This window comes from Triticum aestivum, chromosome 4B (genome assembly GCF_018294505.1).
Source record: "Triticum aestivum cultivar Chinese Spring chromosome 4B, IWGSC CS RefSeq v2.1, whole genome shotgun sequence".
Classification (NCBI taxonomy): domain Eukaryota; kingdom Viridiplantae; phylum Streptophyta; class Magnoliopsida; order Poales; family Poaceae; genus Triticum; species Triticum aestivum.
Genome location: NC_057804.1, coordinates 509,942,613 through 509,958,492, shown reverse-complemented (window position 1 = coordinate 509,958,492; position 15,880 = coordinate 509,942,613). Strand labels below are relative to the sequence as shown.

The 15,880-nt window shown below is 54.1% G+C and overlaps 1 protein-coding gene across 1 annotated transcript; it reads right to left on the bottom strand.

Annotated features, from left to right (window-relative positions):
- Positions 1–1,270: 1,270 nt before the first annotated feature.
- LOC123092975 (digalactosyldiacylglycerol synthase 2, chloroplastic) lies at positions 1,271–6,098 on the bottom strand. The gene is made up of 5 exons (XM_044514848.1): positions 5,604–6,098; positions 4,975–5,313; positions 4,416–4,682; positions 3,168–3,517; positions 1,271–2,125 (listed from the first exon to the last, which is right to left on the bottom strand). The coding sequence occupies exons 2-5, from the start codon at positions 5,254–5,256 to the stop codon at positions 1,594–1,596; spliced, it is 1,431 nt and encodes a 476-aa protein (XP_044370783.1). The 5' UTR covers positions 5,257–5,313; positions 5,604–6,098; the 3' UTR covers positions 1,271–1,593.
- Positions 6,099–15,880: the final 9,782 nt, after the last annotated feature.

Sequence of the window (15,880 nt, the reverse complement as noted above, 5' to 3'; positions counted from 1 at the left end):
CTACATGCTGGACAACTGGCTGTCAGTTTTGAGTTTGACTGTAAGAGATAAAAGAGTTTTTACGATGCCAGACTGGGGTGGAATAAGCTAGCCACCAAACGCATTGTGCATTGCGGTCTGTGGCAGGTAGCTAGAGCTAGCTCTTCGATTTCACCCAGGCGCACGTCTCCCAACTCCCAAGACGAAACCAACGACACCCTCCATCGATCGATCCATGGCGCTCCCTGCGTTGAGGGCTCGTCTCGGCTTAAGCTTGGGGAGGAGCTGCGCCACCGAGTTCGCCAAGGTCGTCGGCAGCAGCGGCGACGGTGGCCGCATCGGCAAGACTGCGACGACGGCCGTCGGCCACAGCAGCACCGGTGGCTTCAGCAAGACCTGGGTGCTTCTCTTCGAGCGCCGAGATCTCTTTAGGCCTTGTTCAGTTCCATGAAAAATGAGAGGGATTGGCAGGGATTAAATCCCATCTAGTTCAAATTTTCCCCAAATCCCCTCCATTCCACTCCAATCCACTTGAGGAGTGGCTTAACCGAACAAGGCCTTAGTGGGCTCAAATACGCTAGGATTTTATTCCATGCAATCGCTACGTCGCGGTAAAGTGTTTGTATATGGAGTATAAAATCAATAAGAAAGCCGATAAAACAAAGGGCAGAGTGAATGAAATGGGCAACAAAGTAATTCAGTTCAAACGACTTCGATGTGGACACACCAGTGAAAGACCTTAGCAGATTATTTACGGTCCCGCGATTTTTGCGGTTTATACATCGTCAGGTCGTCAGATCGTCTTCTTCAGTTTGGTTCGAGAGTTCGTCGACATGAGTAGTCACGTAGTATTTTGCTATGCGAGGCCTCATGTGTGGATCTTTGGTGGTCTTTGAAGACAACATTTTGTAATGCTTTCTGTAAGTAGCTGCTTGCAATCTCATTTTGTAATGCTTCATGTGACTGGAGAATTGTGAAAAGAACAGTAACTGTTCGACATTTTCAAATAATACCACATACACATTCACAAAACATCTACTGTAAACCTCTATGAAATACGGAGTATAACTCTTGTTATACGGTGGCAATCTCATCATCTCCGTGCTGGTCCATCACTTTATGCAGAAATTCCAGCATGCTAACACATACGGGGCAGGTTGGGTATAAAAAGACATCACAAAGACCTGAAGAAGCTCAGGCCGATGCCAGAGTTATATTCAACAGACTATATTTCCCACTCCAAGACAAGCACTCGATCTACTAACAATCCACCATTGTACTTGACACACAGTGATCCGAGTAAAAATAAAATTGGAAAAAGCACCACCAATTCTTCCAGGTCGTCGAATAATGTACATGCAGGATGACAAAAATGTGCCAAACAACAAACCTCACACAGAACCGAAGAAAAGCGCACACCGATGCCAGAATTACAGCACTCTCAGCAGACTATTTCCCCCTACCCAATCAACATTACAATGTACCCTACCTTGCACACAGCCGTCGGAGTTAATATTACTGAAACAAAACCACTAACTCATCCATAATTTTGAATAATGTACACGCATGGCAAATATGCAATTCAACTAGGAGCTCGTGGACGAACTTGCAGTATCACGTCATCAGCTTTTGTTTCTGCTTTTTTCTCTTTGGGGGAGAAGCCAAGCCAAGATCTTTGCGAAGCTGCTCATCTGGTTGCAGCGTCTTTGGAACAGCACCAAAGGCGCAACGGGTGACCTCCAGCCCTGAGAGTGCTTGGTGCAGGTATACTGATGCATCCTCCAAACTTTGCTTCAGTTTACGAGTCCTTAGAAAAGTAGGGAAGTATGTCTTGGACGCTTGCTGGATTCTTGGCTCTGCTGTAGGAAGGTTCATCTCAGCAGCCTCCATGAATCTGTCGGTTGCTGCCTCCCATGACAAGTCATACATCTGCATATCTGTTAATGGAGTAGGCTGCTCTGCTAGAGCATTCAGTGTGAGTTGTACAAACTCTTCATCGTTGTTGTAGATACGGCAGTTGGGGAACTGCTTGAAGAACTCATTGGAAGGGTGATTGGCACATATAACAATTTTTCCCATTGCAAGGGCCTCAGCTGAGGTCGTGCAGACCACATCTGTTGTGCTGGGGTTGATGAATACTTTATAGCTGTTGGAAAGTAAAGTGATTCACTGTTAAGTTTTAATAACACAAACCATAGCTCTATCCTGAATATAAAATAAATACCAAAATATATTATGTCATTTCTATGATCTACTCCCTCCGTCCCATAATATAAGATGTTATTACAAACAATACCATATGTATTATATTGGTATTGTTTGTAATAACATCTTATATTATGGGACGGAGCCATGGAGGGAGTAGCATTCTAGATCCGTCCCCCAGCCTGATTCAGTAACTTGTGCTCAAGTTGTGATTAAATCAGTAAGCTTGTATTTCATCTTCTTTTGATAAAAGGGTGAAACAGAAACAACCCTTATTGTCTTCAGTGACATATAGCTATATATAGATTTCAAAATGATATTTCAAATAACGACAACAACAACAACAAAGCCTTTAGTCCCAAACAAGTTGGGGTAGGCTAGAGGTGAAACCCATAAGATCTCGCAACCAACTCATGGCTCTGGCACATGGATAGCAAGCTTCCACGCACCCCTGTCCATAGCTAGCTCTTTGTCGATACTCCAATCTTTCAGGTCTCTCTTAACGGACTCCTCCCATGTCAAATTCGGTCGACCCCGCCCTCTCTTGACATTCTCTGCACGCTTTAGCCGTCCGCTATGCACTGGAGCTTCTGGAGGCCTGCGCTGAATATGCCCAAACCATCTCAAACGATGTTGGACAAGCTTCTCCTCAATTGGTGCTACCCCAACTCTATCTCGTATATCATCATTCCGGACTCGATCCTTCCTCGTGTGGCCACACATCCATTCTTTTTATTTGAAATAAATAAAATGATATTTCAAATAAAAAGAAAAATAAATAAATAGAAAATAAGAAAGATGCAACGAAATACTCCCTCCGTCACAAATATAAGATGTTCTAACTTTTTTTTGAATCGGATGTTTATAGACACGTTTTAGTGTGTTTGTTCACTCATTTCAGTTCGTATGTAGTCCATATTGAAATATCCAAAACAGCTTATATTTGTGAACGGAGGGAGCAGTTGGTAAATACGAGAACTTACTCATGGAATAATGGATCTGCATGATCACGGCCAGGGTGAACGTTTACAGCCAAACTTAAGCGCTCTGCAGATTCTCGGATTTCATCTGAATCTTCTCCACTACCATATAAATCTACTTCAAGATCACCTAACCTGCTCTGATATTTGGACAGAAGGTCAAGAAGCTCCCTATAACCCTTACTCCACACCATCTTCCCAATGTAGTATGCCCCTTTTGTGAAGGCTGCCTCTCCATTCTGCAGCTGCTTCAATTTTAGCCTGCCAACCTCAAGAAATTTTGGATTCACACCATGGATATTGCATACAACAGATTTGGGTAAATCTTGAGTGGCACCTGATAGTCTGATTATCTGCAAGCCAAAGTTAGCATTGTATGATTCAGCTGAACAGGGCATGATGATTCTGGGTTCTAGGAATTACAGGGTACTCAATTTCAACAATTTGTAATGGAGCAGAAGGCAAAGGAGCAAGAAAATCCAAACAGGAAAATTCAAGCTACCTCCATTTTCTATTTTCAATTGACTATTGTTATGTCATGAAACATCAAACATGTCATAGAAATATTCAGAAATTTTGAACAAGCAAAATGCACCCTGAAAGTATGCCTATTTTTTTATTCATCATACCTCATATGCATTTCACCACATACTCCTACCCAGTCATTGCCAATTAAAATCAATGTTCGAATTATAAAAAAAAAATAACACATGGCGCAGTTGGTCAGAAGTTCCAATGGTAGATCGTAATTATCCATCATACAATATTTGCAAAATTTTAGACAAAAATACAAGATCTTTTGATATGGCTAAAGCAGGAACAACTATTGGGTCAGGGCTGCAGGATAAGAAAGGTTATGTTACAGATTTTGATTCATCCTGGTAGTGCAGAAACTCTCTGTTAGATGATATTTGTCTCTTCCGTATTTCCAAGGCAGTTTTTGTGCACATTTTTTCATGGGCTCTGATTAAATATCTATTTTTATCCATACCAGTCTCACATGATAAGGCCAACATTGTATAGAGTAATCATGGCTACGTTCACTGCACTGAGGTCAGCAGATAAACTCATCACAACTTTGTTGATCTTATATCTGAAGGATATACATGTGGGTATGCATGGACAGAGATTATGAATAGGAATCATTCATGCTTGGTCCTGATTCTTGAGATAAATGAGGCATCATGGACAGAGATAACAAGGCGTACATAACAGAGGTGAAGGTTTGACCGCACATATTCAGGATGTTACCTTGTGGCAATAAATTCGGGTAACCCAAGTGTTTGCATATCTGAGGCAACAGGCAATCACTTGTCCATTCTTTTCTCTTCTCACATATGCTAGATAGTTTGTGTGGATCACACCTATCACTCGCCTGAACTTATTTTTCCATCTTCGCCCATGGTGGTACCAATTTAGATGCTCAGGCTCCTCTAGAACAGCAATATCGGCCATTTCATCTGGAATGCATTCTGTGATATCCCCAACAGGTAGAATGCTTCTCATTTCTTTAGAAAACTGCATCACAAGGAAAGGCCGAGTTCTTTCAAATAGCCTCAAAGCAAAACCAAATTACACATGGGAGGCAGAATATACATATTGCCAGTTGGATGACAACAACAACTACAGGGCCTACCACCAGCAAGCACAAATCATCATCTATTGCGCTTAACTTCATGCAAGCAAGGGACCAAAGTTCTCTTAAAACTGTAATCAATTTCAGTCAGATATATTTGGAACTAAACCAGCTGTGCAAAGTAAACCATGGTAAAGATAAGATGAACACATTGGGCTGAAAGAACAGGTGTACCTTAGCAGGGTAGAATTTGATGCTGAATGATGGCCTGAAGTCGACCCTCTCCTCAATCCAGCGACGAACAAAACCCTCTTGCTCCAACGGCGAATCGAACACAATCTTGTTTGGGTAAACCAACTCTTGGTCCCTTAGAGAAAGCCAGGGGATCACCAAGGTGACGTCTCTACTCCCATCCTTGGCAAGGTAGGCCGCCCGGAACAGCGGGTTGATGGAAGTCCCCGTCATCCACGGGAGGCTCGCCGTGGTGAACACAGCGAAATGCCGCCTCGCCGACATGGCGTGCAGCGTGCAGCTACACTGTGAATTCCACCCAAATTTCGGGTTATCCCGTCACTGGAAGGACACAAGGATATGCATGAGCAACAAATTTGTGAATTGGTTTTTAAGACGTTGGTGCTAACAACTGAACAATCTCCATGTATGAATGATTACGAGACACAGGGTAAACTGTAACAGCAGGTATGCATGTTGCAACTTGCAACCAGACGACACAAATCGCATGAAAGCGAGCTCCCGGGTGCTGGGGGAATACTACCAGTAAATAAATTAAATAAACAAACAAATAGAGGACTATTCCAAACGACGGTGTCGGGCAGATTGGCGGGGAATCAGGGGCGGCTTACCTTACCACCAAGGGCCGAGGAGGAGAGCTACAGGGCAGAGGCTGGGTGGGTCGGGTCGGGGCAGCTCGCGGCCGGCCGGACTCGGGTGGGCTCGGCCCGGCGGGGAGCGGCCGGCTGTGGCGACGAGGAGGCGGAGAGCGGCGGTTGAGCGGGCGGGCGGGTGGCGGCGGTTGAGCGGGCGGGCGGGTGGCGGCGGCAACCGAGAGCAGAGCTAGCGGAGCGGAGGGGGAAAGGGAGTCGGCCGGGCCACCCCACCAACACCTGTCGTGTCGTGTACTCGGTCGTGGGCGCGCGCTGGCGCTGGCTAGATCCCCCCGGAAGCCGGAGTGCTACTATTTCCCCTGATCCAGTCCCGCGCGGCGACGACGTGACGTACTGACGTGCGTCGGTGGATCTGGGCCGCACGCCGGCGCCTGGACGGACGGGAGCGGCACAGCGCGACGGCTGAGGCGACCCCGGGCGCGAGTAGTTTAGTGGCCGGTAATCTGAGGTTATGCTGAATGGTGTGGAATATTCCTCCCTTGACAGCCACGCTCGGGCGCCGACCGAATCCAAGCAACCGACCGGGTCTCTGGGAGGGCATCGTGCCAGCGAGGGGGTCTCTGTTCGAATGTACGGGTGCCAGCTCACGATTATAACAACGGAGTGGTAGAATAGTCCAGGAGGAAATTCTATATGTTTCTGGTTTTTTCAAAAAACTTTCGATTTATTCGTCTCAAGAACGTTGTTTGTCTGAGCGCGCCTCTCCCTCTCTGAGCGCCGGTGGCCACCTGTCGGGGGTTGGGTGTGACATATGCCAAAGGATGGCTTATCATGATGGGAGCGAGTAGAACATCGCCGGTGCCAAGAAACGGAATGAGGCGAAGACATGCACGCCGGCGGATCTTACCCAACTTCGGGGCTCTCCGGGGAGATAACACCCCTACTGCTGCTCTGCGGGGTCTCCGCATGATCACTAAGGCAGAGTGAGTACAAGGTTGCTCCTGGAGCTGTATTCTGGAGGTAGGAGAAGGCAAGGCTAGCTCTCTCCTCCCTGTATGATCTGGTTTAGTGCTAATGGATTCGAACCCTTTGCATGGGTGCCCCGGGGGGTTTATATAGGCCTACCCCCCGAGGGTACAATGGTAATCCGGCTGGGCGCGGGTCCCAGCCGTCTGTCTCACAGGCCGCCGTCTTCTCCGCCGACTGCTGGGGTCCACCGACCGGTGGGCCCCGCCGACGGGTCCGGTACTGTAGCCGTGCTTCTAATGACGCAGGCTTGGTCATGGGGTCCTGGCAACAGTGTCGCCGTCTATCGGACGATCATTGTCGCCATTCTCCGTCTTGTCTGGTTAATGGCGTGTGGGGCCCGTGGGAAGGGCCGACCGACTCCAGGGGAGCCGACTCCCACGGGCCCGTCTTCGGGGTGCTCCCTGCCGTCTTCTGTTCTCTCGCTGACGGGCGGGTCCCGCCGTCTCTGGGTCGTACAGGTAGGCCGTCGTGGCCACAGTGCGCCGCCACTGTGGCTGAAGTCAGGGCAGTCGTGGCAACAGTGTCGCGCCATGCTGGAGATCTCCAGCGATACAGCATACTGTAGCCATACCAGCTCCTCGTAAGCACGAGGTGACGGCCACGCTGTGACCGTACCCCGCATCGCCTATCGTGGCGAAGGTAGGTGACGGGTGGAATCGCGGCCGACTCTCTAAAGCCGGCTTCTCTAGAAGTCGCCGGCCATGAGTCGGCTTTTCTTGGAGTCGCCGCCTGGGACTCGGCTTATCTTGGAGTCGCTGCCTGGGACTCGGCTTTTCTTGGAGTCGCTGCCTGGGAATCGGCTTGAGGGGCGCAGCCTGCCCCGATTGTCTTGAAAGGCTCTGGGGCTCGGGTTAGCCTACCCGTGGCCCATTACTCCGACAGTAGTCCCCGAAGCTGGTGAGGCTCCGAGAGTGATACATTGTGGGGCCTCAACAGTTTCATTCTTCTAGCAGAGAAATCTGGGCTTCGCTTGCCGTCTTCCTTCAGGCAGACTATCCAGAGTCGGATTCGCAGGGGGCCGTCTTGCTTTGTAAAGAGTTCGAAAGTCGTGGCGGGAGACCAGGCGGCATGCCTGATACGCTTCCCCGCGGCCGCCCGCCGCGGTCCTATCGCGCGACGCCACGCGGCGAGGACAGTCTGCCTACCCACGCGCGCGACGGGACGGGCCGTCAGGCGTGGCCTGCCACCGTGCCTCAGCACGCGAACGGATCCGTTGCGGCCGTGCGGACGGTCGGGTTTCCCACGTCGTTACTGCGTGCATTAACTTCGTGGGGTAAATCGTGGGGGGCGTGGGGTCCCGTGCGCAGTTAATCCCACGCCCGCCCTATCGGTTTCTCAGCCTTCAAGGCTATAAGCAGGCTGGGGGAGGGGGGGAGTGGAGCGGCAAAGCACGCACACCCATCTTCCCTGCTCCCCCGCCTCTTCTTGCCTCCTCTGCTCTTCTTCTTTGCCGCCGTCGTGCAGAACCACACCGTGCCAACGGCGATGAGCTCCTCCTCTGCCGCCGCGGCTTCTGCCGTGCACTCCGGCGTGTGGGACGGCTCGGAGGTAGATGACGACCTCATCGAGTTTCTCCGCAAGACGCGCCGCCTCCCCGGCGCGCACCTTGTGCGAGCCCGCGCCGCGCCGGCGAGGGAGATATCGCCGGCGCCGGAGGAAGGCGAGCGGGTCATCTTCCGCTCGCATCTCATGCGTGGCCTGGGGCTGCCGGCGAGCGGCTTCTTCCGCTCCTTCTTGGAGTTCCACGGGCTCCAGCCGCACCACCTCACCCCGAACACGGTGGTGTTGCTGGCTGCCTTCGCCACCCTGTGCGAAGGCTTTCTCGGCGTTCTCCCCACCATTGAGCTGTGGGGAGAATTCTTCTCATCCAAGCTCGGCACGCATGTCGCCGGCGTGCCGGCTCAATGCGGCGCCTTCATCGCGATGCGGCGATCGACGGCCGACAATCCGTTTCCCTCCATCCCGCTGATTAAGTCGGTGAAGATGTGGCAGCGGTCGTACTTCTACGTGAAGAATGTCGCCCCCGATGGCGACTGGGTCAATCTGCCGCCTTATGAAGCCGGCGCACCGGCTGGGAGGCTCCCCAGCTGGTCTCATCGAGTCAAGACGCTGACTCCCGCCGGGGCCGCCGCCGTGGCATGGCTCCGAGTTCTGACGCAGTCGGAGGGCCTCGTTGGGGCCGACTTGCTGGCCGCCCTTCATGGCGCGCGAGTCCTCCCGCTCCAAGGCCGGCCTCATCTAATCAGTCAGATGAGCGACCACCGGGATCCGAGTCGGATGTGCACCAGGGAAATGCCGCGTGCAGAGGTGGCAAACATGGTGAACCACATCGCGAACTGCGAGCTCGGGGAGGACTGGCAGTTCGGCAAGGAGCCGTATTCGCGCGCCAACCCCCCTCTAGTGGTAAGTCACATCTCTTTATTGCTTTGTCTTCTTTATAGCCGAATCCGACTTCTGATTTTCATTGGTTTCTCTGAATTAGAACCCCCTCATTCAGCCCGCAGTCGGCCTCGCAAGACTGCCCCGCGAGTTCGTCCCCGACCGAGCGGAGAGCGACGTCGACGACCCCAACTTGGGGGCGGCGGCGATGGAGGCCGACACCGAAGCGGAGGAGGAGGAGCGGGAAGCGGCCTCAGGCCCTCGGCCACCTTCGTCGACTGGCCTGAAGACGACGCCGAAGGGGAAGTCGTCCCGCGCCACCAGCCAAGGGTCGGCCCGTCAGGCACGGGTTCCTCTGCCAGCTTGGCCGGCCAAGGCGGCGCGAAGAGGCGCCACGCCGGGCCAAGTTCGCTCGGGGGCAAGCTGAAGAAGTTCAAGGGGGCGGCCGCCGCAACCAAGCGGGAGGAGGTGGCCGCGAAGGCCAACCGCTTCCGTAAGAAAGTGAAGAGGCCGCCACTAGTCTCTGCGTAAGTGTTTCCGCCTTTGTCTTATTTTCTTTTTATGAATCATGTCCGAGTTTCTCTTTTACACTCCCTTTTTCTTCAGGGCTCCCCTTACCCTTGAGAGGGTCGCCTTCCCCTCCGTCATGGGGTCGGCAGAGACGTCCGCTAACGCCCGGCGGGTCGACCCCGCCGCCGACCTCCGAGAGGCGACGGAGCAAAACGCGCGAGAGAAGCGCGACGAGGAGGAGGCCGACCGCCTGGAGAAGGCGGAGGCTGAGAAGGCGGCGGCCTCCGCCCAGAAGAAGCTGGAAGAGGCCGAAGCCGCCATTGCGGCCAGACGGCGAGCTGAGGAGGCCGCGCGCCGCCAATCGGCATTGCACGTCCTCCCACTGTCCTCCGCACCGCCACCTTCGGAGTTCACGGGGCAGACTGGAGAAGCCGGCGGCGAGGCCTCCATGTCGGACACGCTTGTGCCGCCACCGCTGCCGTCTAGGAGCGTGCGTGGAAAACAGCCGGCAGGCCTGCCGGTGCCGCTGACTGAAGACGAGGCCGTGGCGACGCTGCTCCTTCAAGTCGCCTCACCAGCGCGCCGCCGTCTTGAGAAGGCAACTTCGGTGCCGCGGCCCTTGGAGGTTGGTGCCGCTAGCTCGGCCATCCCAGACGCCGAGGCGATGAGCGCCGCGCCCGTTGGGTGGGTGCGCGGAGGCGGCACAGGCCCGCTGAACCAGGCGCTTCTAGACGTCTAGGCGAAGCTGCGGGCCGAAGGTGACGCCCTCCAGAACTGCACCAGGGCGCATCTGGCATCGCGGACGGTCGTCCGAGTATGTTTTCCTCTTTGATTCTTGTTTTCCTTGTTCTTCTCTATGGGGGCGCGCTAGCGCACCCACTGGGTGTAGTCCCCGAGTTTCGGGCCGGCTGCTGAGCAGGCGGTTCGGAACTTCCTCTGGCGAGTTCCAAGTATTTATCTTTGTCTGAAATGTTTATTACAGGAGTATCACAACCTCCGCGCCACTGCCTTCAATCGCAATGTCGAGGAGTTGAGCAAGCGGACTGCCGACTTGACGGAGAGCCAGAGTGAGTTCTTCTTCTTCTTCGTGGGGGCGCGCTGGCACACCCGCGGGCTGTAGTCCCCGAGATTCGGGCCGACTGCTGAGCAGTCGGGCCAGATCTTCCCATCGACCTTCTTTCTTGACGACTTTAATGTCTCTTTGTTTGTTCTTCTTCTTCTTCACGGGGGCGCGCTGGCGCACCCGCGGGCTGTAGTCCCCGAGATTCGGGCCGACTGCTGAGCAGTCGGGCCGGATCTTTCCGGCGACCTTCTTTGCTGACGACTTAACGTCTCTTTTTTTCGTTCTTTAGGGGCCAACGCCACTCTTCAGGAGCAGCTGGGCGAAGTCAACACCGCCTTGCGCGTCAAGGGGGAGGAGTGCAGCAAGCTTGCCGTGGAGCGCGACCTGCTGGCTGCGCAGCTGGCCGAGCAGAAGGAGCTGCTTAAGAAGGCACATGACGAGGCCGAGAAGAAAGAGGCTGCTCTCCTGGCCGAGTTCAAGAGCGAGCGCTCCTCCTGTACTGACAAGGAGGCGATGCTGACCTCCGGCTTCCATGAGATCGAGGACATCATCGACGGTGAGTTTCTTTTCTTCCTTTCTTTCTTCGAGCTTCCGACTATAGGTCGGGCTGACTTCTGATTTTTTGACTTGCTTCTTTTTTGTCTTGGCAGACTTCTTCCCTGGCCACTTGCAGGCAGTCACTCAGGCCATCGAGGCTGATCGCGAGGCACGGAGGGCAAACGGTGCGGAGATCGCCGCTAACGCCCCCTGACCGTCGACGAGCAGCTTCTGAGCATCGAGGCCCGTCTTCGCCCGGCCCATTGGCTGATGCGCCGGCTTCAGCGTGCCGGCACCCAGGTAGTTGCCGCTCTGTGGCCAGACATGCCGGCTCTGTGCACCGCCAGTCGGACTGCCGACTGGCTGGAGGTCGCAGCCGGCCGTCTTGAAGCTTGGAAGGGTTCCTCGACCTGGGACGGAGCGCGCCGGACCTTGGAATTCGTCAAGGGGTGGTATCCGGGGCTGGACCTGGGCCGGCTGGCCGCGTTCCGGTCAGAGGACCAGGCGGAGCTGGTGGCTGTGGAGGGCGCCCTTGTCGAGCGTGCGACGGCGATCGCCGACTACACAGACACCAGTATCTTCGTCCCTGAGCGGGCTACAGGCGGCGAGGAGGTGCCGCCAGAGTGGTTCGGGATGAACCCAGACTATGGCGAGGACTCGGCGAAGGTGATTGACTCCAGCACCGAGGAGGAAGGCGAGGCAGAGGACAAAGGCGAGACGGAGGCACCAGAAGACAGAGCGGGCGACCAGCCTCAGCTCGACCGTGCCTCCAGCAACGAGCCGCGTCCGACCGGGCCAGTTGCCGCTGGTGGCGATCAAGGCGAGACTGCCTAGCCGGCCGCCCCGGTGCCTGACACCGCCATCTCCTCCGACCCTCCGAACCCGTCTGCTGCTCCCTAGGCTGCCTTCTGGCTTTTATTTTATCTGCTCTAGAAAGTCTTTGAAGAACTTGTTAATTTGCACAATTCCACCCGCGGGGTGTATTCTGAACTTCTGTTTGAAGATTCAGCCAAGGGCCTATGCTATGTAAATATTAATCCGAGTTCTATCCTTCCTTGCTCATTGCTCCTTTGGCTTTTTCCTTTGCCGCCTTCCCCTAGTTGCCGCCTTGTCAGCTGGACAACCGCTCCGCGGACTGCCGCTGGACCAAGTGCCTGGCTACTTTTGGGGAAAGCAAGTACTTGCCATTCATTGGAGTCTTTTTAACAAGTTGGATAGAAAGAGGCAAGCCGACTACTCGCGAGTCGGTTTTGCGAAAAAGGGGCTGTAAGCCGGCTTAAGCTATGTTAATTCTTTAGGTCCTTAGCCATTTTTCGTGTGAACGCCCATTCATCCTTACTCCTGCCTACCAAACAGTCGCTCTGCGAGCTGCGGCTTCTTGGCAGGAGATGGCTTAGACGCCGCACACTACTTGTCCGACTTCAGGAAACATTTCATAGCGTAATACGGCAAGTCCCCGGGCCGACTAGTCGAACCCGGCGCCAAGTGGTGTAGCAAGAAGTAGCATACTCGAAAGCATAATTCTTATCATACAGATAATCAAAAGGGGCAATCCCCGAGCTCGTCTCGGGGGCCCGAAGTCTCGGTACTTTAATACAAAGGGGTAGCGTGGTACATACTGCATCAACTGTAAAATCTTCGGAGGAGATTTGCATTCCATGGCCGTTCCGATTCTTTGCCGGAGTCGTCTCTCTTGCGTGCTCAGGGCTTCTGAGCGTCGATCAGGTAGTAGGAGTCGTTGCCCAGCACTTTGCTGATAATGAAGGGGCCTTCCCAAGGTGCCGACAGCTTGTGCTGGCCGGCTGTCCGCTGGATCAGTCGGAGCACAAGGTCGCCCTCTTGGAAAGATCTTGGCCTGACCTTCCTGTTGTAGTATCGGCACAGGCTCTGCTGGTAGATGCCAAACCGACTGAGTGCCAACAGCCGGCCCTCTTCCAGCAGATCGACGCCGTCTTGATGTGCTTCTTCTGCTTCCTCCTCGGTGTACATGGTGACTCACGGGGAGTCGAAATCTATGTCCGTTGGGATGACGGCTTCAGCACCGTAGACGAGGAAGAAAGGCGTGAAGCCGGTTGACTTGTTTGGAGTCGTGCGCAGACTCCAGAGGACGGCTGGCAGCTCCTCAAGCCAACAGTCGGCCGAACGCTCCAGTGGTTCGACCAGTTGAGGCTTGATGCCAGATAGGATGAGGCCATTTGCTCGCTCCACCTGGCCGTTTGACTGCGGATGGGCAACGGACGCTAAGTCCAGTCGGATGCCCTGCGTCGCGCAGAAACGGGCCAAGGCGCCTTTGGCAAAATTTGTGCCATTGTTGGTGATGATGCTGTGTGGTATGCCGTACCGAGTCGTGATGTCGGCGATGAAAGTCATTGCAGTCGGACCATTCAACTTCTTGATGGGTTTTACTTCTATCCACTTGGTGAACTTGTCCACCGCGACAAGCAGATGAGTTAGGCCGCCTCGTGCCATCTTGAATGGTCCCACCATGTCCAGGCCCCAAACCGCAAATGGCCAGGCGATGGGGATGGTCTTGAGTGCGGAAGCCGGCTGAAGTGGCTTGGAACGGAACATCTGGCACCCTTTGCATTTTTGGACTAATTCCTTGGCCTCTTCTAGGGCAGTCGGCCAGAAGAAACCGTGCCGGAAGGCTTTGGCGACGAGTGCTCTTGAAGCTGCATGGTGGCCGCACTCGCCTTCATGGATGTCTCTGAGAATTGCTTGGCCTTGCTCTGCTTCGACGCAGCGTTGGTAGACACCAGTGACACTGCACCTGACCAGCTCTCTGTTGACTATGGTGTAGGCTGACGCTCGGTGTTGCACTTGCCGAGCCAAGATTTCGTCAGCTGACAGCTCTTTGTTTACTAGGAACTTGAGGATGGGCTGGGCCCACGAGGGTGCTGCTATTTCTTCAATTGCCACTATTGCGACTTGGACAAGGGCGGCTGGGCTGGGAGGCGGTGGGCTGGGGTCCGCGGCCGCTTGCTGGATCGGCGAAGTCCCCGGGCCGACTGGCGCAGTCCCCGGGCCAAGCTCTGGAGTCTTCGGGCTGACCATCGCAGTCCCCGGGCCGGGTTCCGAAGTCCCCGGGCCGGCTTCGACTGCGGTATTCTTGGAGCCGTCTGTGAGAATTCTCGTGCCGTCTACTGGTGCTTTGGAGTCGGATCCGACTTCTTCGGGGGGAGCTGACACAAAGATGGAATCTGATTCTGGTGAAGGCTTGATAGACGGCCTGAGGAGGCGCTGAAGGGCGACGCCGGATGGTATTGCTTGGCGTGTGGAGCCGACCCGTGCCAGTGCGTCTGCTTGGTCATTGTCATTTCTTGGCACGTGAAGGAATTCGCACCCCTCAAAATATCCGCTGAGTTGCTGCACCAGGAAGCGGTAGCTCGCCATGTTTGCATCTTTGGCGTCCCAGTTGCCAGACGACTGCTGGACCACCAAATCGGAGTCGCCATAGCACAGGATCCAGCGGATGCCGAGTTCTTTGGCAAGCCGGAGCCCGTGAATGAGCGCCTCATATTCGGCAACATCGTTGGAGGTGGTGAAGTGGATTTGCAGCGCATACTTGAGCTTGTCGCCTTTGGGGGAGGTGAGGACGACGCCGGCTCCCAAGCCGGTGCACATCTTGGAGCCATCGAAATGCATCCGCCAATGGGTGGAGTCGGGTGCTGGCGGCAGGTACTGGGTCTCGGCCCAGTCGACGAGGAAGTCGGCCAGTGCTTGTGACTTGATAGTGGTGCGGGGCTGGTAGTAGATGGTGTAGGGAGCCAAATCTATGGCCCATTTTGCCACTCGTCCCGAAGCATCTCGACTTCCAATGATTTCGGCCAGTGGAGCTGTGCAGACCACAGTGATTGGATGCTCTTGAAAGTAAGGCTTCAACTTCTTGGCGGCAAAATGCACGCCGTAGCACATCTTCTGGTAGTGGGGGTAGTTCTTCTTGGAGGTTGACAGTACCTCACTCAGGTAATATACCGGTCTCTGGACAGGGAGCGCCTTGCCTTCCTCCTTGCGTTCAACTACGATAACTGTGCTGACTACCCGGCTGGTGGCGACAATGTATAGGAGCATATGCTCTTTAGGAGTCGGAGCCGCCAGCACAGTGGGAGTAGTCAACATCTTTTTCAACTGGAGAAATGCTTCGTCCGCTTTGTGGTTCCACTCAAAAAAGGTGGTCTTCTTCATCAGTTGGTACAAAGGGAGAGCCTTCTCGCCCAGCCGACTGATGAATCGGCTGATGGATGCCAAGCAGCCGGTGAACTTCTGCACATCTAACAGTCGGCGGGGGACTTCCATCCTCTCGATGGCTTTGATCTTCACAGGGTTGCACTCTATGCCGCGTTCAGAGACCAGGAAGCCAAGGAGCTGGCCGGCTGGTACTCCGAAGACGCACTTCTCAGGGTTGAGCTTGATCTGGAATCGGCGCAGATTCTCAAAGGTTTCTTGGAGATCTTCCAACAGTGTCCCATGCTTTTCCGTCTTCACCACCACATCATCCACGTAGACGTGGGCATTTCTGCCGAGTTGCTTGAGGAGACACTTCTGCATGCAACGCTGAAAGGTGGCGCCAGCATTCCTCAAGCCGAACGTCATAGTCAGGTAGCAGAAGGCTCCAAATGGCGTGATGAAGGCAGTCTTCAGTCTGTCTGCAGGGTTCAGCTTGATCTGGTGATATCCTGAATATGCATCTAAGAAGCTCAACAGCTCGCATCCGGCTGTGGAGTCTATCACCTGATCAATTCTTGGCAGAGCAAATGGGTCTTTGGGGCAAGCTTTG

What these genes read in the sequence shown, in the direction of transcription:
- LOC123092975 (XM_044514848.1), bottom strand. Translation starts at nt 5,256, where the DNA reads ATGTCGGCGAGGCGGCATTTCGCTGTGTTCACCACGGCGAGCCTCCCG. An exon ending in TCAAATTCTACCCTGCTAAG is followed by an intron (nt 4,683 to 4,974) that starts GTACACCTGTTC and finishes CTTGTGATGCAG; the next exon opens with TTTTCTAAAGAAATGAGAAG. An exon ending in CCCGAATTTATTGCCACAAG is followed by an intron (nt 3,518 to 4,415) that starts GTAACATCCTGA and finishes TTTGGCTTGCAG; the next exon opens with ATAATCAGACTATCAGGTGC.